The 21,136-nt window shown below is 38.9% G+C and overlaps 1 protein-coding gene across 1 annotated transcript in view; it reads left to right on the forward strand.

Moving 5' to 3' along the window:
* The first annotated feature begins 8,484 nt into the window (after positions 1-8,484).
* Positions 8,485-21,136, forward strand: part of LOC126298418 (GATOR complex protein NPRL2) — a 150,924-nt gene continuing 138,272 nt past the window's right edge. Inside the window, exon 1 of the mRNA XM_049989744.1 lies at positions 8,485-8,736. Within this exon, the coding sequence (XP_049845701.1) occupies positions 8,617-8,736 (120 nt within the window). The 5' untranslated portion in view covers positions 8,485-8,616. The remainder of the gene's footprint in view (positions 8,737-21,136) is intronic.

Consider the following 21,136-nt stretch of genomic DNA (forward strand, 5'->3'; position numbering starts at 1 on the left):
TTAGATTTTAGTTCTGATACTGGTACTACTTTCAGTGCTTCAGAAATTTGTTGGACCCTAATGATTCCTTCCAGTAATTTTTGTGTCACAAATTGATTACCTAAGTTGTTCAGATGGAGCCCATGTGAAGTGTGAAATCTTTGACCCACTTCATAAATATCAGGAACGCAAACATTTCTGAATTGTTTGCATATATTTGAAAAACGCTTCTTGACAGCAGTAATCTTACGTAAGACCAAGGCAGTAAATCGTGGTGGTACGATTCAATTACAAAGATCGCGTTTGTGTGAGATATGAGCAAGGTGCTTGTCTAATTTGCAGCAAGCTACTAAGGTTTCATTCTTGAATACATCGTTAGAACCGCCAAACAGTGCTACAAAGTCATTTGAAGTTGACTTGATAATTTCTTCACTGTGAACATTCTTGCATAAGTGGTGGACCTTACACCCAACAGTTCTTAATTATCTCTGATGGGCAGGCATCAGGCTTAACCAAACTTGTTGACTTCGCAACTGATGTTTCGTTAACAAGCGAGGCGACTCTCTATCCACAGTTATCTGCAAGAATGTAAAGTTTTTCCAAGTGATAATGATTGCTCATTGTTCTTTCTCAGTCTATTCTTGCAGGACTTCAAAGGTGTTTTCTTGCACAAACTTTACTTCATTACACTCGCTACTTTTAATATTTGCACATCTTGCATACTCTTTTTAAGAGTCGCTTTCCTCCACTTTTTGTACTTAAAATCGGCACATTTCCATTTGATACCAAAGTACTCGTAATTTGGCATTGTGGGACCTTCTTGCCCACAACTGAAACGAAATATTCTGTTACGCTGCTCACACCTTATTTCAGATTTCACAGTTTTATAATATATTTTTTTTTTACAAAGATCAGCTTCCAAAGCTATATTTTTAAGTGATGCACTGTCCACTTTCTTACTTTGTTTGTTGCATGAACCATGCTGTGTCACTTTACTTTCTTCTTACTATTTATATGAAAGTCTTCTTTAAATAATTCTTCACTCGTTTAAGAGTACTCATGCTTCGTTCACTGCTTGCTGTAGTTGCAGGTAGGATCAAAACCAAACACAGGAACTCTGTTGTTTCTTCATAAACAGAGTCTAAATCATTGTTGACAATGTACTGTAAGAGGATTCTTGGAGATAAGTGTTGTTTCACATCAGCGTATATGTTACACAGTGCATTTTCAAGTTGTTCTTGTTTTGAAAAAAGGGTACTGTTCTAATAACTGAAACAGTTTCAACTTTGGGTATTCTTTTTTGATAGTTCGGGAAACACTTTTCGTTCAAAAGTTCACAAACTGAATTTGGGGAAACTCTTGAAATCTTCTTTCCATCTGAACCATTTGCAAATGCAGTATCACGTAAGTTAGTGCCCTGAGAGATGTCTTTTGACTGTCACGGATGATAAGTTGCCATTCAAACACAAACTGCATTTAATGCATTCATCAACGAATGTTACCGTTCTTAATTGCCATAAGTTTCTCAAAACAGTTCTTATTTCGTAATGGCAAGCAATTATACTGACAGATTTTGACTGAAGAACATTAAAAAATTGAACAACATAAACAAAGCAGTCTCGGTAGAAACAAAGCAAGTAGACAAACGTAGGATCATCCATCTGTCGTTTTATTCTCATAGCACAGTTCAAAGATTCTGGGTCCAATGAGAGGCTGTATCATCAACTATATAGTTAAAACACTATATAGTTCAGAGAAATTACTGGATATTGTTCAAACTGCTCTGGAATGAAAGTTCCAGCGAGTGTTGCTTGCATGTGGCAGTTTAAATCCTTTCTCTTAGCAATACAGTTCGTTTTGATGATTTGCTGGAAAACGAATGGAATGCAGTAAAATCACTTACAAACATGCGTTCTTGCCGCATGATTTTGGAGGCATGTAACGTACCAAATTCAGTTGGTGTGCGTAACAATGAATAAACAGCGCATAGGGACAGAACTGCTACACCAATTGTTGTAATCCTCTTTTTCTCTGCCCGCCATTACTGAAGCATCTTCATGTTTGACCTACCACTTTTCTTTCCACATTCCATTCTTTGAATACTGCATCAATAATGTTTGATAAAGATTCAGCAGTTTTATCTCTAGAAACATCGTAAAATCCAATGAATCTTTCCACAATTTTGTCTGCAATACAGTATCTGAATATTATACTCATTTGACTCTTGCACGACACGTCTAATGTTTCATCAGCTTCAATAGAAATGAAATTGCAGTTCTGAATTTCAGATCTTATTTTCTCATTAACTGCCAGACTTATCATTTCTATTACATCATTCTGTATAACTGGAGAAGTTCCTTTAAAGGTTGAAGATGATGAGAGATGGTCTTGGATTAACTGCTCTCCTTGAGCTAGTAAATCCAACAATTCCAGACAGTTATCTTTGTAGCTGGAAGATTCATCCTCTCGATGGCGAAAGGTTAGTTCTTGTTTACAAAGAATTACAATTGCCTCAACAATACAAGCCAATACTCTCCTGTTGGATACAACTTGTTTGTTGTATTTTATTGCTGTCAGACGAGCGGTTTCAGAAAGAGCGTGCTCAATTCTACTTTCGCCCAGTAACTGAAATGATTCTTTGTTCTGCAGGTGATGTTTCGATATCTGGTGCTTTGGTGCTTTTCGGTCAAAGTTCTTTATTGTACAAACTCCCTCATTGCACCATTCCTTTTCACCACCAAACAGAAGACATATATAACAATATAAACTGTTATTAACTGCATTCGCAGACAACCAAGTCTACTTTTCGTACCAGGCTGCCTGAAAAGTTTTTTTTGGCTTCACTTAAAACTACACTGAGTATAGGAGTAGGTCGTTTGTCCTTCAATTCGCACCTTTTTATCGTACAGTATGTTAATGTAGAAAGAGGCGTTTTTAATAAAAAATTTATAAGGTGTTCAGTTGCTCGCTCACTCGTGTTGCCGACACAACGAAAATATGCGCTAAAATCTCACAAGAATGACTATGAACACAAACCGCGCGACTGTTCACTTCCTTGTTAAAATCCTCAATAGAAGCGGCAGAGACTAGTCTCAATACCTGCTAGCAAGCGCAGCGCACCGGCCTTCGTGGGAGAGGGGAAGTGGAGGGGGCGCAGGCGCACATAGCCAGGTAAGGGAAGGGAGGCAGAGACTGAGAGTAGTCAAGTCTCAAGTAGGCAAATACACTAATACGCAGGGTGCGGGGCGGGCTACAAGACTGACGTCTTTGCACATTTAGAGCTCTTAGCAGAAAGTTATTTATATTTTTGTTATGAATTACTGTTGAATCTTTTTTAAGCACGAATACAAGGGAGACTAAGTCTCAAAGTCTCCCCTCACGCTACCCCACTGCACAAATGCAATCTGTATTAGTTAGTTCTTGGCTTAAGCCATAGTCACATGTCGCACATACCCAGAATTTTTGCTTTAGGTCAGCACTCATGCACCTACTGTGGCATGTTACCTTGCATTTAAAGCACATAACACTCTTCTTCGCACTTTTTTTTTTTTTACATGAGCGAAAGTTGTGTTTCTTACGATTGTTAATAGTGAGATGTACTGGCTGAGCTCCCGAGGTAACAGTCTTTATATTTATACTTGCATTTTTCTATCACTTTTGATGTAATATACCATGTAATAGGTGTATTGTCGCTGTAGGCGATAAGCTTTTTGCAGCAACAACACTTTTTCTAGTCACTTTCGTCGTTCTTACTGAGCTTCCGAAATCGCAATTTACAAACGACCCCATCTTGCAAACAGTGTGAATGTATAACTAGCATTCCCAGTCGAGCAACTCTGCTAGAATCCCAACTCTGATATGTTAAGTACATTGTTTCCACTTTAGTGTGAGACTATTCTTGAGTACACTACTTTTTCAGCTGTTTTGGAAAATAGATGTGAGTAAGGAAATTAGACGATAATTGTTTCGGAAAAGATGTCAGTACGGAAAGTAGACGACAATTGTCACATTTCTTATGGAGTAGTTAAATAATCACATATTTTAGAGCCAGTTGTACGGTCTCCGGTTAGTGGTCAGTTAAGCTCTATTCCCGAAATAGCACGAGAAACGCATTGTACGATCCCGGAATAACGCCTAACCGGAGAATAAACTAGAGATAATTTCACTGGCGATTTTTAGCCGTTTATGGAGCTTAACTGGGGAATAACTTTTCAAGATGGGAGGTATAGTGACAGATGCAGTCGACAATGGCGAGATTTTGGCTGAACTGTTCAGTCTTATACGTGAGAAACTGGAGTATATGACGGACAAATGAGACTATTTCCGTCTTTTCTTAAGTAATACTGTTTATTTGTAGTAATACGCATTCGGTTTCAGTACCCCGTAAAGTCCAACGTGTTATTTATGTAAATCAGGCACATTAAAATGACGATTCATACAAAAACAGCCTTCTTCATCTGGCATGTGTTACAACTGCTTCAGGAGCAAACAGGACTGTTTTGTTTCATTTAACAGACAGTGGTATAATAGACTTAACCAAATCGAAGAACCATACCAGTTACATGCACAATTTGCATTAACAGTTTTTTCTGTTTTTGATCAAACATCAATTTTTCATGTTGCAAAACGTTTTGACGAAATAGTAGTGTCCCAGTTTCATCAATTGCAGAAAATGCTGTTCCAGTCTGTTTTCGATTGGGAATGTCCTTTTTTGTAAACATCACAGTAGTGTCAAAACATATTTCCACTTTCTATTGGAAATATTAGGATTACAGGCCCATTAATGAGCAAGAAGATTATCTCCCACTTACCATTACTTACTGAAGCCAGTGAACTATTTTTTCTTACTCAGGCTAAGTATAACACAGTGAGATTAAAAGAACAGTAAGATTTTCTTTTTAAAGTGATGCTTCCCCAGCTGCAGACTGTAGCTGTTGTTTCTCTGTTACCAGTATTATCGGCCGGCCGCAGTGGTCTAGCGGTTCTAAGCGCTCAATCAGGAACCGTGCGACTGCTTCGGTCACAGGTTCGAATCCTGCCTCAGTCATGGATGTATGTGATGTCCTTAGGTTAGTTACGTTTAAGTAGTTCTAAGTTCTAGGGAACTTATGACCACATATGTTGAGTCCCATAGTGCTCAGAGCCATTTGAACCATTTTTGAACCATTATTATCCACATAATCCCACCCATATTTATCATAAAATAACAGCTGTTTTTGTATGCTATAATAACAGAAAAGGAATCTAGTTATACACATAGTTGTAGCCTGTGGCAGACACTGGAATGTTACGTTTTTAAATTTCTTTGAATATCAAGTTATTTTCAGTGTTCTCCTTTATGTCAAACTGCAGCTAGTTGGACATAAATTAAAATATATTGTACTCGTGTGAAGTACCATTTTCCTGAAATTGATGGCTTATTATGATGGATTAATGTAACAAAAAGTTTGATAGCACAGTAATGTTTCTTGTTCACTTAGACAAATCTATAGCAAAAAATTGTGTTCGCTTTTATAACCCTAAATTATTTATGTTTACTCAAACTAAGTTTAACACAGTGAAATTAATAGGAAAGCAGTTTTTTTAAAAGAAAGCTACAGCAGATAGCTGTTGTATTTCTCAGTTATTATGTTATCCCCATAACCACATACATATTTATCTCTCTGTGACAAGGACATAGGTACATTCCATTCAGTTAGGGATCTTTAGTTATTGGATCTACATAATCATGACAGTGGAAAGAGTGGCTACACATTACTTTTTTAAACTTATCTTGAATTGTTTCATGTCATTCTCTCGTTCCTTTCAGAAATGGCTCTGTTCTACCAATGAACCAGATACTACAGACTTTCAAATATTTTTCCTCTGGTGATTTCTGTCTGTCCATTGGAGACTTTATTGGTATTGGCAAGGGGACAGGAAGCATGATTATTAAAATGATGTATATGACACTGGACAACATTCACAAGAGACAGTTTTTTACTTATTTCAGTTCTCTGCTGTAATTAAAAGAAAAGAAACAAAAGTAGATGGCCTTGGGTATGGGTGTGTGTGTTTGTCCTTATGATAATTTAGGTTATGTAGTGTGTAAGCTTAGGGACTGATGACCTTAGCAGTTAAGTCTCATAAGATTTCACACACATTTGAACATTTTTTTAAAAGTACATGGGTTAATATATTTTTATTCTTAAAGCATTTGTATTAATTTCTATTTTCTCGTCTAATTTCTGAACTTTATGATCCTTTTATAACCAATAAAGTTATTTTTCCCTTCTATGGTTTTTGCAAGGTATTTTTGAAGTAGTACCATAAGCAACTTTGCTAATTCTTTCACATTTTTTTATTCTGAAAACAAAACTGACACTTCTAAGCTGAAATGACAAGAAAAGAAGGAAGAACATTGTGAAGATGCCAGGCCTCTGGTTACTTCCCCTTCCCCTCCCAGATTACATACAAGAACTAGAGGTGATTGCACAACCCAAAATTATGTATGACACAGTTTCTCAACCATTTATGGTGAGATACAATAACAGAAGCCTCCAGTTTTGTATATGTAGTAACTCCATTTTCACTCCAAGACTATAAAAAACATAATGGAGGCTTGTTGTAAATCTTGGCATCTTATTCTTCACATATACCCTGACTATAATTAATAATTATCACGTCACAGAAACATGATTTATGTATGCCCAAGAATTGCTTAAGTAAATACACAAACAGTGTTCAGTAATTTAGCAGAGGTATTTTCTGTATAACCCACTACTTATTGAGAGGGACAAGTTTTCAGAATTCTATTTGAAATTCCATCAATTGCACATGAGCTTTTGCTTTTTGTAATATGTTATTTTCAGTGAAGGGTGTTGGTGCTAGTTGCTTATAATTTTGTGAAATCACATATTTAATACATTCTCTTACTTCTTCAACTGAACCATTTAATCTTATATTTGCTGTTATGTTAAGAAAGTAATTCTTAAATGTACTTGCAACTTGTGAATTTTTATTTAGATTAATTGTTATGGAATCTTGTACAGTGACTGGCACTCCTTTTTTCATTTGACAGTGGCTCATATTGTTGTAATATTACTATCAGCATTATTTATTCCTGCACACTGATTTTCCTTAAAATACTACAGTATTTTTTCTAGAATGCAAGTAGGCCCTAATGTCAGATCTTGACTTCTCTGGCGTTTGTATAAATTTCCCTCTTCCTCTTATATGAGACTTTAATTTTCTTTGTTATCCATGGCTTACTTGTTCTTATTTTGTTTATTGTTTTGTTTTTAAGAGAGCAATTTTCAAATATAGGCACAAATTTAGTATGGAATAAACTGAATTTGATGTTACCATCTCTTTCTACATATATCTCAGTCCTCTTTTAACTTACTCTGGAAACACTGTATCCTACTGTCATTAATAAGTCTCAGTTCTTTGTTTTAACGTGCATCAGGGTTGTAAGGAGCCATGCTGTTTATATCTATTAATTTGTGTCATGATCAGATTCTCCATTAAAGCAACTGGGTATACATTAATTGTCTCAGCTTGGACACTGTTTATAAAAATGTTATGAATAAGTGTCCTTCTATTTTGCTGCACATGAGTCTGAAAACTGGCTACTGAACTTAGAATGAAACACAAAAATAATAATTTTAATTAATTTTTCCTGTCCGCATCTCGTAAGAAATTTACATTGAAAATTTCACAAACTATTAACTATTTCCTCATTTAGACAGTTAGCTCACTAATAGACATAGTTTTCTCATAAATAGCTGAAAGTATTCTAGAGGTGATCTGCAGACTGTCACAATTATCAGAGAAATTTTCTGGAGTAACTACTCACAACAACATGCTTCTAGGTTCTGTGCAACACAGAAATATTTGTTTCAATATTTTTGAGTTTGTGTCAAACTTTAATATATGTTGCATCTCCTCCTCTTCCTATATTAGCTCTACACAAAAACAAAGCCAGTCTATAATACATGATATTTAACTTTTCCATCTCTGTGATTACACGGTCTTCAGAGAGACATAGATCATCTATCACTTCTCAGTTTTCAACATCTTCTGAAGTATAATAAGCTAATCTATCTTGGTTTTCAATCCTCTAATGTTCTGATGAAACAAATTAGTATTATTTTTCCGGAGCCTGTTACACGTATTATGGTCTTGTACTGCTCTAATTTCTGTCAATACTCTCTGCCTGTAACCCTACTCTAACGAAAAACTTATGTCCCTCTGACTCCAGTAAAGGAATTTTGTCTTGTCTGCTTTGGCTTCGGCTGTGGTAGTGGATGTAAGTATCCACTTTTTCATTGCTGTTATCTTAATTTCTTTTTATTGGGGAAAAATTAGCTGTTCGGCTATATAAAAAAAATCATAAAAGTCTGAGATATTAATTGAAGTTCTAATGTATTATCAATCACCACCTTTCTTGGCAGTAGACAACACTTTCGATAACTATCGAATCGATCGATATGTGTGTTAGTGTTACGTGTCGTGTATCATTGCATTCATGCATTGGCTTAGTAACATCTGAGATATGTTGATTGTGTAGTTGCCGGTGTGTGTTTATGTGTAAGCTATGTGAGACTAAAGTGACAGGTGTTCGGCAGGTATTGTTGCAGAAGACGTAGAAAAGATATGGGTGCAGTCAATGGCGGTGATGAAAGATATTTCGAAGGATGCGGGCGTGAAGGTCCTGTAAGATGTATTTTCTTCAGTGAATTTCATCCCACTGCTGGGCCAAAAATAACATGTCAGGTTTGTTGATTAGTCGTATGTTTCAGCTTGCGTTTCTTACTTTATAATGCAAGGTGATTATGGTACTGTAAGGTTTATTGTGTCATTTGTTTCACAAAATCGAATCTGACAACCGTCACCACTTACGAATTACAGTGGTAAATTGTTGTGGATAAAGACATCCGATGTCATTCATAATTGCAAGCCTCATTACCGCTGGATGTAATTGTAAGTAGTTGGTGATGAAACTTTCTTGTATTCATGGCCGATAAACAGCCGTGTATGCTGTGTTCATGTTACAACCCGTTTCTTTTCTTGGTTTTCCTGTGAAGGGCTGTCCTATGCAAGATGATTATCTGCTCAAGCTAAAGCATTTGGTCCATTGGAAAAACATTTAGTATGAAAATCATTCTCAACCTGGGAACATCGTTTGGTATGAAGATCGCTAAATATTAGTAATGGAAAACTTTTGTGTGGATCATCGTGAAAACGATTTTTATTTTTTCCATCAAATTAACATCGCCGTGATAACTCATACAGAACAACGGGAGCTTTTATTGTGTGTTCATTGACATGTTTAAAAATACCATTATACTGACTAGAAGAAGCTAAGACACTAGTGAACTGAACTGCAAAATATTTGTTCTGGTGCTGTCTGTTGTTAACTTGTCAGTAAAGAAAGTACTATTTATGTGTGTAATGACTAAGGGTTTTGCCGTGATTGCAAGTTTCCAAGGAACTATTAAATGCGGGTCTTACATCCGTATTTTAATCAACCGTGGATCAGAAAAATATCGTTGTCACACAGTCCCCTTTTACTATGATCAGTCAGGTGTCAATGTAGTATGGGGCAGCTATTTACTAGTTCATTAAGGCCTATGCCATACACTTTCAAAGTACTAGCCGCGTGTGATTATTATTTTGTTCCCAGAGTAGTTGCATAAATGGTAATTAGGCAGTGTATGGTTTTAAGTTCATTTGGTATCAGTGGTGATATAAATGCAGTTGTGTTGATGATTAACTGTGTGATATGTACGATTCCTGTATTATATATCACCAGTTGTTGTCAAATTGTGAGCATGAAGTAATGCGTACACATATAGAAGTAGTGAGTAGTCTCATTGTCTTCATTGTGTAGAAATGCAAATTTGTTGTTTCACGTGGTTCTGTATGCTTGTGCTTGGAAAATAGTACTTTAGTTGATGACAATGAAACTTTGCTGCTGTTCTACTGAATACATGTTTCAAACAAGCAAATGCTTTTACCATATATTCGTGTCCAATTCTGTATGGAGTAGTCGGTGAATACTCTAAATATGTAGCTTTCTAAGAATGTGCTCTTAGTGCTTGTTAGGGCTGTGGAGAGAGGCTCCTAACTAATTGTAACTTGCAGAATTAGAGTGGTGGTTACTTTTTTATAAGTAACTAGAACTGCTCAGTTAATCCAAAGAAGAAAAATAAAAGATACTATGCATAGTTTCTTTGATGGACGCCTTTATCATCCAGTCCTTATTTGACATTGATGCAAGCTTAAATAATAGGTAAGCCAAACTACTGAAGGTGGCAGATTGATCTGTGGAAACCATTAAAGTGGGAAAAAAAGTGCAGCTGAGAACTGAACAGCTATGAGCACAATCATAAATCCAGAAAAGGTGTATGACAGCAAACAAATGTGGGGGGAAATTTTGGTGCATTTATGTGCTTAAAGCTTATTATGCATCCAGACATGTGAAAGATCCAAAGGACTAGCAGACATAACTTTCATCCTCATTGGAATAGTTTCCACCAGATCTCTTAATATTTTTCATTGTGATCAGTGTGTTTTTCCCCTTGTTTATTTCTTCCTATGCTTATGGGATATAAATATAAGTCTATTATGAAAAACCATTGTCATTCTCAAGAATTTTGGAACACTGGCCTTCAGTTCATTACAAGGACTCGAGAATGGTCCATCTTTTGCAAATGAAGTAGCCGTCCCATTGCTCATCCTCAGTCACCAATAGTCTTATCTGGGTTTCATATTTTGTCAGACTGATTGAAGAAATTGTGCCAGTGGCCTTGCGGAACTGGTGCCACAGGTTCCTGTTAGGTCGCCGAAGCTAAGAGCTGTCAGACTTGGCTAAAACTTGTATGGGTCACCGTCTGGGTCTGCCGAGAGCAGTTGGCAAGTGGGATGCACTCACCTATTGTGAGGCCAATTGAGGAGCTACTTGACTGAGAACTAGCACCTCTGGTGACAAAAACTGACAATGGTCAGAAGAGTGGTGTGCTAACTACATACCCCTCCATACCCACATCCAGTGGTGCCTATCGATGGAGGACGACACTGCAGTCTGTCGTTACCATTGGCCCTTGTGAGGCTGTTCAGACTGAGTTTAGAGTCTGAAGAAATGATGAAGTCCACAGAAAAGCCATGTAATTTGTGATAAAGAGTCATGCCACTTGAGATTAAGTTGTTTTGGACTGTGGGATACTATTCAAGAAAGATTTTGTAGCATGTTAAGGTGTGCTGCTGGAGATACAAGAACAGTCTTTACAGAAAATTCTACAAACTTGCTTCTTCCTGGTGTAGATGTTGTGGAAACCGCTCACTGGTATGGAAGAGAGTACGGCAGTTGTTCCTTTGTGGATCATCCATGAGTAGAATGGTAAATTGGTTACCAAAGGCTAATATAACCTACAGCAGATAAATAACTACTTTTACAATTACAGTATTTAATAGCTATCAAATATTAGTATTACCAGAATTGCAAAGTCTGAGTTAATACATATCAATAATCCAAATATTTGGCTAAACTAATTTAGGAACACTTGATCTAATGGGCATGTAAAATTCTACTTTAAAAATCATTTTGTTTGCAACAGGAAATGGACCAACACTTTCTGTTGACATGGGTTGTCACATGAAAGACATGAAAAGCACTATTTGATTGAGGTGACTCCAACAATGCAAAAACAAAATTGCAAATATCTGCTGAAACACCAAAGAAGATGCATATGACAAGTCTTAAGAGAGACATCCTGTTATGTAGTTATAGATGTGCCATGGGTTACAGTTTTAAAATGTTTTTCCAAATTTATGTGATCAGCAGCCACACACCTAACAAATATTGATGAAGTTTGAGCTCTTTAATATGTTATTTCCAATGAAAGTTCTTATCAACATGCAGAAACAATACTTTTTAACATATTTTCTTTCTGCCATGCTGTGTTGTTGTTATATCCAGCCCCAAACAGTTTAATTTTTTAAGTTGATTAATGTGCAGCACACTGATTTAGGGGAAAATTTCATAAACCATTCCTTCTATTAGTACATCCCAACTGGCACTGATCATGATGCTTGCATCCTCAGGAAATAAAATTATTTGTTTTTCATCATAATATGAGTGGTCATTTATACACAACACAAGAGAAGTTAGTAAAATAGTGATCGATTGGTAGCCTATGGTATTTCTTTGCTAGCATTCAGAAGGTGATATACCTTGAAAACCACCTGAACAGTGGAATATGACTGTGCTTTCTGTCATGTGTATTTATTAATTAACCACAAAAATAACAAAATAGAAAGCACTGAAATTTTGAAACCATCACTAAGTAGCAAAAGTACTTCAATTGTATGGTGTTGACATCTTTCACACACAGTCAGAATTACAAGAAGAAATGCATTGGCTCACAGAGAAGCAAAGTTGGCATAGCATATTTGTAAAAGGATTTGCAGACATTGTTGTGACAGTTTTTACATTCATAGTTCTGACATCATTTTGTGACCAGCTTCTGCAGTGCAAGCCATGCATCTGTGTATTTTGGGATGTGGGAGAGGCAGTGATTCCTACCTGTCTTCAGTGAGAATAAATCTTTTCAGCTAGCTTTGCCCAGCCCTATTTCCTTCATGGTTCTAAACCTTTACCAACATACAAAATCTCATTAAAATGAAAGAAATATCTCCAACAGCCGGAAAACATTTTTCTTGGCACTTGTATGTGTAAAATTTCTACTTCTTGGCAAGTAATCTATGTATTTATGTTCCACAGGGTTCAATCCATATGAAGTGGTCGAGTGATAGTTGCTTGACCGTTTTTAAATATTTTAATTTTTTTGTGTGATTGCCCTATGTTTGAGAAGTTCAAATCAGTTTTTTAAAATAATTTATCTTGCACCTTTACTGGATAGCGGCCATTTTTGTTTGTAAGCGTGCAATGGTGTTTCAGTTTAGGGACGCTAACAAAAATATGAATCTCTCTGCTCTGGGTTAAGTTACAACATTGCAACTGGCATGATTGTTTTTAGAAAAGTGTCCTCTACAACATTGTCTATTACACAAAACATCCTAAATTAAAAATAACCAGTCAAAATGACCTCCAAATTTTCAAAAATCCACTTTTTAGGCGCAAAAATAACAAACAAGGAGTGATTTGTGAGAGTCTGTTTTTTTCCCTATAGTTAGATATTGTACACTATTCATCTCATATAGAGCAAGAACACTTACAAAGGTTTCCTTAATTTTTTATGAATTTTTGAAATTTGAAAATTTTCATTTTTTGTCAAGTTTGGGGTTAGTTATCTCAGGTGGGATTGAATATAAAAGTATGATTTTTGCACAGTTTGTACACTTATGTGATAACAATGTATTGTAAAAATTTCAACATTGATATCTGACTGTGAACAAAAATATGAAGTTTTGAAATGAGGAAATAATTCACGTTACTCTAAAACTGATCTTACTGCTGTTGCCTATTTAAATGGTTTATTGTTTCATTGCAGTTAAGTTTAATTGTGACATATATTTAGTTAACAATATCACCCAGTATTCATTTAGTTTATTTATTTTTAATAATGCAATATTAAACAATAGGAGTTTTCACTTTAGTCCTATGGTAATAAAAATGCCCACTTACGTTTAGGTTTATTGTCAATACAGGAGGACATTATTATTGGTTGTGGTATTGTAGAAGTACATTATTGCTGGTTGTAGCATTGTTGTAGTTAGTCTGTTCTGAAACCTCTGTTAGAGTGGATTTACATACTTCATCAAGAGTGTAGAATGTGTTATGTTCTTTGTTCTGTGTGTAATTTGTAATTAATTTTGAGAGATAAACTGGAATGCAATAACATGGATGAACAGTGCTCTGTTGGACAGATAGCAAGTGAAGTATGTCACAAAACAGTTTACGGTTCAGTTTCAAAAAACTTGAAAAATGTCAATGACTGTGATGAAGTTAGACAAACTTTGTTTAAATTTCGAGTAAGTTCTTCTGTAACATCAGTGTGTGAGTATCAGGAGAAGAAATATACTCTGAAATACGACCACATTTTTGGCAGAAAGTGCTGTCATCCACTTAAAGTTCATAAAAAGCCTATTACCAAAGGTTTGAGGGAAATAAAATTTGAACATTTGTCCTTGTTATGTGAGAGTGAAACAGCTTTCCAAGTGAAACATAATGGGGTTCCTGGAAATTCCCTGTTCCCAAATTGTTACTCAAAAATATTTGTTGTGAAGCTGCTAGCATATTACATTTTGCTCCTTCTGCCATATGTTAGACGTATCTCCTGCTTCAAAAATAATAAAATTAATTAGCAGAAAAAGGAAAGCAGCTATTGAAAATAAGGTACAACAAATTTCAGACAAAATTAGAAATGACTTGGAATCGTGCTTTAATAATACACATACCAACATTATTTCTAAAGAAGAAGAAATCCTACCACCAACATCAACTGACACTGAATATTTGATCTTAATAGAGAAATTAAAAATTAAATGTTCAGTGACATCTAAAGAGTAAAAAGTTAAAATTTTGTTTTCTCCCTGACCCATGGTCAAGAGAAAAAAATAGTTCATGAATTCAGTGTTTCTCATTGTTTGGTTAAACTAACCTGAAAATTAGTGAAAGAACAAGGCATTCTTCCAGTTTTAGGAAAGAAGAAAGGGGCATGTATAAGTGAAGAAACAATTTAAAAGATCCAGCAGTTTTTTTGAAGATGATGAAAACAGTAGAATGTGCCCTGGTGGCAAAGAGTTGTTATAAAAGGAGTTAAAGGAACAAAGCAAAAATGAGTAGTGCTGTCAAATTTAAATGAACTTTATGTAGCTTTCAGAAATTCTCATCCTGAGTGCAAAATTAGAAGGTCAAAATTTTATAACCTCCGCCCTAAGTGGTGTATTTTGGTTGGATCCTCAGGGACACACTCTGTATGTGTTTGTTTATATCATCAAAATGTCGAACTGATGATTGTGGGTGCAAAACTCAGTGATCTTAACTGCAAAGAGTTGCTACATTTAATGGTCTGTGACACTTAACAGTTATGACTGCATGATGAGTTTGTGTAATAAATGCCCTGGTAAGGAAACTGTTATTGAATTGTTTCACAAATATGATGAGGAAATGCCAAACAGTATTACCTTCAAACAGTTGGTCACAACTGACAGCGCAGAAATGATAACAGTGGTTAAATCTCAGGAAGAGTACTTGGAATCTTTAATTGATAACTTAACAAAAACCCAAAAGTCACCACTGTGTTTCTAAAACCCAAAGTAAGTGTTTGAGGGACAAAAAAGCACAATTCATGAAACTGAATGCATAGCACTAGCTGAATTTGGAGAAAATTTTACATTTGTGATCCAGGATGCAATACAAGGGTACCACTGGCTCAATGACCAGGCAACAGTGCATTCATTTATTCTCTACTTTAAAAATGAGAAAGATGAAGTTTGCAGTTCTTCAATTTGCATTCTAAGTGACTACTTGGAGCGCAACACTTTGGCTGTACATGTGTTTCAAAAGTATGTAATAAATTACATAAAATAAAATTTTCCCAAGGTTGAGAAGCTGATACACTTTTCAGATAGAAGTGGTAGTCAGCATAAGAACAAAAATAATTTTTCAAATATGTGCAATCACAAAGTAGACTTTGGGTTGGAGGCTGAATGGCACTTTTTTGCATCCTGCCATGGTAAAAATGCATGTGATGGAGTAGGAGGTACAACAAAATGTGAAATAAAGCCAGGCTACAAGGACCAACCACAGACCAAATTCTCACAGTACAGGATATGTATGTCTTTTGCAAGGATAGTGTTAAAGGCATTATCTATTTTCTGACCAAGAAAGAAGTGGTTCTGCATATGAAAACAACACTTCAAACCAGATTTGAAAAGTGTATAGCAATAAAAGGAACAAGACATTTTCACAAATTCCTTGGCATTGCAGAAAACTTAGTTCGATGCTATGTATCATCAGAAACCGAAATTTATGAGAACTGTTGTCAGTAAAATTACATCTCTGTTTTTAACATTGAATGACATAGTGGCATGTGTTTATGATGGACAATGGTGGCTTGCAGAGGTTGAAAGAAGGAGTTTGGAAAACAATGATGTTTTTGTGTTTTTGTACCACCCTGCTGGCCCAAGAACATCATTCAGGAAATCTACTTGTGACAAAGTTTGGATACCAATGAAAAACTTTAAGGAAACATTCAGTTCTTGAACTTACTAAAGCAACTGGGTGCCTCCAGGGCCTCGGCATTCACGTGCCAGGTACGGGCTTGGCGACCCCGAGGTTCCTGAGCTGGGGACTGGTAAGCCCCGCCAGTCCCCTGTCACCGTAAGCTCTGGGCAAACTTCAGCGACCACCGTACGGCGCGGCGGTGGAATGTTGTGTGTCTCAGGGGATGGGGATCTTGGCTTGATTGCCCAGATCGCGAGGATGGCATAAACCTCTATAAACAACCCCTAAATCTCAAGGTGTGCTGCGCACTGATGAGATGCATGACTGTTGAGGTGGTACAGTTGTTACCGAGCAACCTCTGGGGAAGCTGCCGCACCTCAGTTGTATAAGGCTTAGCTAGGCACGCGGGGCACTGTCTAGGTGGACTTCAAGTTCCCTAGCTGCTCGCGGGACCGAGATGGATCCTTCGAAATCCGCTTTTCTTCCTCCCAGTGGAAACGGTGGGCTGCTGGAAGGTTCTAACACCCAGTCTCTTAGGAGGGCTCGTGCACTCAATACCCTTGTCTCCGGCACTTATTTGACAAGTCCAGTCTTAGGTAACAGAATGCATTCTGGTAATCCGAATGTGTTTCTCATTGTGAAACGGAAGGAGGGTAGTTTCGAGAAGGTTTCGCCCTTCTATATACAAAAGGGTTTGGAGGGAATCTGTAGCTCCTTAAAATCAGTGAAGCGCGTACGTAATGGGACCTTGCTAGTGGAAACTTCCACTTCCCAGCAAGCAACTAACCTCCAATCTGCTAAATGCCTTGTAGCGAATGCCATAGACACTGAACTGCACAGCACCTTCAATTACAGCAAAGGTGTTGTGACATGCTGGGATCTAGTTGACATTCCCAAGGAATAACTGCAACATGAGTGGGCTCTGGAAGGTATCGTTGATGTCCAACATATCATGAAGAGGGTTGATGGCAATCTTGTCAAATCCGACTCCTTTATTCTGACCTTCAATAGCAAGAAACTTCCTGAACATGTTGAAGCCGACTTCCCTCGCCTTAGTGTGCGGCCTTATTTCCCGACCCCAATGCACTGTTTTAAATGCCAGCGTTTTGGGCATCCCACCTTAGGATGTAAAGGCGATGCGACTTTTGGCAACTGTGGTAAGGCTGCTCATGAAGAAGTTGCTCGTCTCCAGCCAAATGTATCAACTGCTCTGGGAACCTCTCTGTTTGGAGTAGGAACTGCTGAATATTTTTAGAGGAACGCAACGTCCAGGAAATAAAAACAACCAAGCGTATCCCCTATGGTGAGGCCAAGAAGATCTATAAGTCGATGCAACCTCCCACATTTGCTATATCTTTTGCATCCCTGGTTCAGAAGCCTACTCCAAAAGTCGATGCGTCAACGCAGACAGAGGTGGTGAGTGTTGGCACTAATACCTGCAGCTGTCAGTGCACTTGCAATGCAGCCAGTGTTTCAGTGCCAGTAGCCACTACTCAAATGGCAGACAAAGGTACAGTGGCGAACTTGGGCCAGCCCCTGGTGCCTCCAACAGCTGAGGATGTTCTGAAGCCCAGTACAGCCATTACCACTCCCACATCGGCTCCCCCAAAGCCCACCAAACTGCAGAAAGCTCCCATACAGCAGCAACAGCGGGTCAAATCCCATGGTAAACCGTCTGACCATGCAGATGTTGTTTTACGTGAGGCTTCATCTGAGTCTTCCCCAGAGCTGATGGAATTCGACGTATGTGTGGGGCAATCATCTCGCCCCCATGCCTGCCCATCCACGTGCTGCAGTCTCCCCGCCCCGTCAGAGAGGCAGGATGAAGGTGCTACCCCCATCATATAGATGGTTCCCATCCTTCAGTGGAACTTGCAAGGGTTCAGGACGCATGTGAAGGAACTTCGTCTACTCTGTCAGGGTAGACCACTCTGACTGTGTCACGAAGAGACTTATTTCCATCCATCATACTCCCCTGAGCTACGAGGCTATACGCTCCACAAAAAGGACAACCTGCGTGGAGAGAGAGCTAGAGGAGGTGTGGGTATCTTCGTCAGGACGGACTACCACTCCTCGCCTTTCTCGCTTTCGACAACTTTACAGGCCGTCGCTGTGTCCGTGCACGTGCGTCATCCATTGACTGTATGTTCGCTTTACTTGCCCCCACATGATGCACTTGATGAAGTGGCCCTCACCGACCTTATTACACAGCTCCCCCAGCCAGTCATTATTTGTGGTGATTTTATTGCCCACAATGTGCTTTGGGGCTCTGCAATTACCTGCCCCAGGGGTAGAGCAATTGAGAGGCTTCTCCTGTCATCCTGTGCCTCCTTGCTCAATGGAGGACAGAGCACTCATTTCTGCACAGCGACTGGGTCGTTCTGTGCCATTGATCTCTCGCTTTTCTCTCCATTTCTTGCCACCAGTGCTCACTGGGAAGTGGTTCCTGACTTGCACAGCAGTGATCATTTCCCAATCTGGATTCAGCAGCCACATGGTGTGGGCCCCGAAAGGAGACCACCACAATGGGTGCGCAGTGGAGCCGACTGGACACTTTATAGCCAGTTGGCCCAGTTCGAACACTGTGCGGATGTTCAGGCGTGGGTGGATCATGTTATCAGAACGGTCCACCATGCCGCTGCAGCATCCATTCCACAGACCACCGGAAGAGGTCACCTGTCCCTTGGTGGAGTGCCGAATGCCGCTCTGTAATCAGGACCAGGTGTGCAGCTCTGCGTCGGTTCCAGTGTCGGCCGACTGCTGAGAATCTTGCAGCCTTTCGGGTGGCCAGGGCAAGATGTCGCCGCATTATTCGTGAGAGCAAGAGGAGGTTGTGGCAAAAGTTCCTGAACACCATTAATCGTTCCACCACAAGTTCCATTGCGTGAGAGACCATCAGAAGCATTTCTGGCAGAGGAGGGAGATACCCCATGGCTGCTGTAATGAATAACGTCACTCTCCACACGGATCTGCGAGACATTGGCCAGACAATGGCAGCATATTTTGCCACCGTTACTGCAACAACCAATCAGGATCCGCACCTCCAAAGGCACAAGAAAGAAATTCTCCTTGCACTTTTTAATGCCATTTGGACGTCAGGTCACTTTCCTGACTCGTGTCGTGAGGCAGTTTTAATTCCTTTTTTAAAACCTGGGAAAGACAGCACAAGCTCGAGTATCTACCGTAGTATTGCCCTCACTAGTTGCATGGGAAAGACCTTGGAGCAGATAGTCAACAACCGCCTTGTCTGGATGTTAGAATCCTGGCAACTCCTTAGTCGCTTTCAGTGTGGGTTCAGGAGGTGTACTTTTTTGACATCAAGAAGGCCTACGATACCACTTGGAGGCATCTCATCCTGGAGCAGCTTCATGAATGGGGTTTTCGTGGTTGTCTTTCTCTTTTTATTCAGTCTTTCCTCTCGCAACGATATTTTAGATACCGATTTGGTGACGAGCTGTCTGATCGTTTTGAGCAGGAGAACGATGTCTCTCAGGGACATGGATTCCGGAAACAGCGATCGTGTGAGACCCAACTCGCTTTATTTGTTCATGAGACCCAGAAATTATTAGATACAGGCTCCCAGGTAGATGCTATTTTCCTAGACTTCCAGAAGGCGTTCGATACAGTTCCGCACTGTCGCCTGATAAACAAAGTAAGAGCCTACGGAATATCAGACCAGCTGTGTGGCTAGATTGAAGAGTTTGTAGCAAACAGAACACAGCATGTTGTTATCAATGGAGAGACATCTACAGACGTTAAAGTAACCTCTGGCGTGCCACAGGGGAGTGTTATGGGACCATTGCTTTTCACAATATATATAAATGACCTAGTAGATAGTGTCGGAAGTTCCATGCGGCTTTTCGCGGATGATGCTGTAGTATACAGAGAAGTTGCAGCATTAGAAAATTGTAGCGAAATGCAGGGAGATCTGCAGCGGATAGGCACTTGGTGTAGGGAGTGGTAACTGACCCTTAACTTAGACAAATGTAATGTATTGCGAATACATAGAAAGAAGGATCCTTTATTGTATGGTTATATGATAGCGGAACAAACACTGGTAGCAGTTACTTCTGTTAAATATCTGGGAGTATGTGTGCGGAATGATTTGAAATGGAATGATCATATAAAATTAATTGTTGGTAAGGCGGGTACCAGGTTGAGATTCATTGGGAGAGTCCTTAGAAAATGTAGTTCATCAACAAAGGAGGTGGCTTACAAAACACTCGTTCGACGTATACTTGAGTATTGCTCATCAGTGTGGAATCCGTACCAGATCGGGTTGACGGAGGAGATAGAGAAGATCCAAAGAAGAGCAGCGCGTTTCGTCACAGGGATATTCGGTAACCATGATAGCGTTACGGAGATGTTTAGCAAACTCAAGTGGCAGTCTCTGCAAGAGAGGCACTGTGCTTCGTGGTGTAGCTTGCTTGCCAGGTTTAGAGAGGGTGCATTTCTGGATGAGGTATCGATTATACGGCTTCCCCCTGCTTATACCTCCCGTGGAGATTCGAGCGCGCTCGGAGGCTTTCAGACAGTCGTTCTTCCCGTAAACCATACGCGACTGGAACAGAAAAGGGAGGTAATGACAGTGGCACGTAAAGTGCCCTCCACCACACACCGTTGGGTGGCTTGCGGAGTATGAATGTAGATGTAGGGTAGCGTTTTAAGTGTGACTCTCTTTGCCGTCGCTATTAATAGCATTACGTCCATAGTGAAAAGTCCTGTCCAGTGCTCCTTGTTTGTGAATGATTTCTCTTTGTTTTGCTGTACTTCAAGCCTTGCAACGACAACGCGTCAGTTGCAACTTACTCTTAGACGATGGGATGACTGGGCGCAGAAGAGTGGTTTTAAGTTTTCCACTGAGAAGTCCGTTTGTGTTCTTTTTCACCGTTCTCGTTCGATTTTAACCTTTCCTGAGTTGAGGATGACTTACTTTTAAAGACACGGTGAGATTTCGGGGGCTCATTTCTGACTCCAAGCTTA

Source organism: Schistocerca gregaria, chromosome X, assembly GCF_023897955.1.
Source record: "Schistocerca gregaria isolate iqSchGreg1 chromosome X, iqSchGreg1.2, whole genome shotgun sequence".
NCBI classification, from domain to species: Eukaryota; Metazoa; Arthropoda; class Insecta; order Orthoptera; family Acrididae; genus Schistocerca; species Schistocerca gregaria.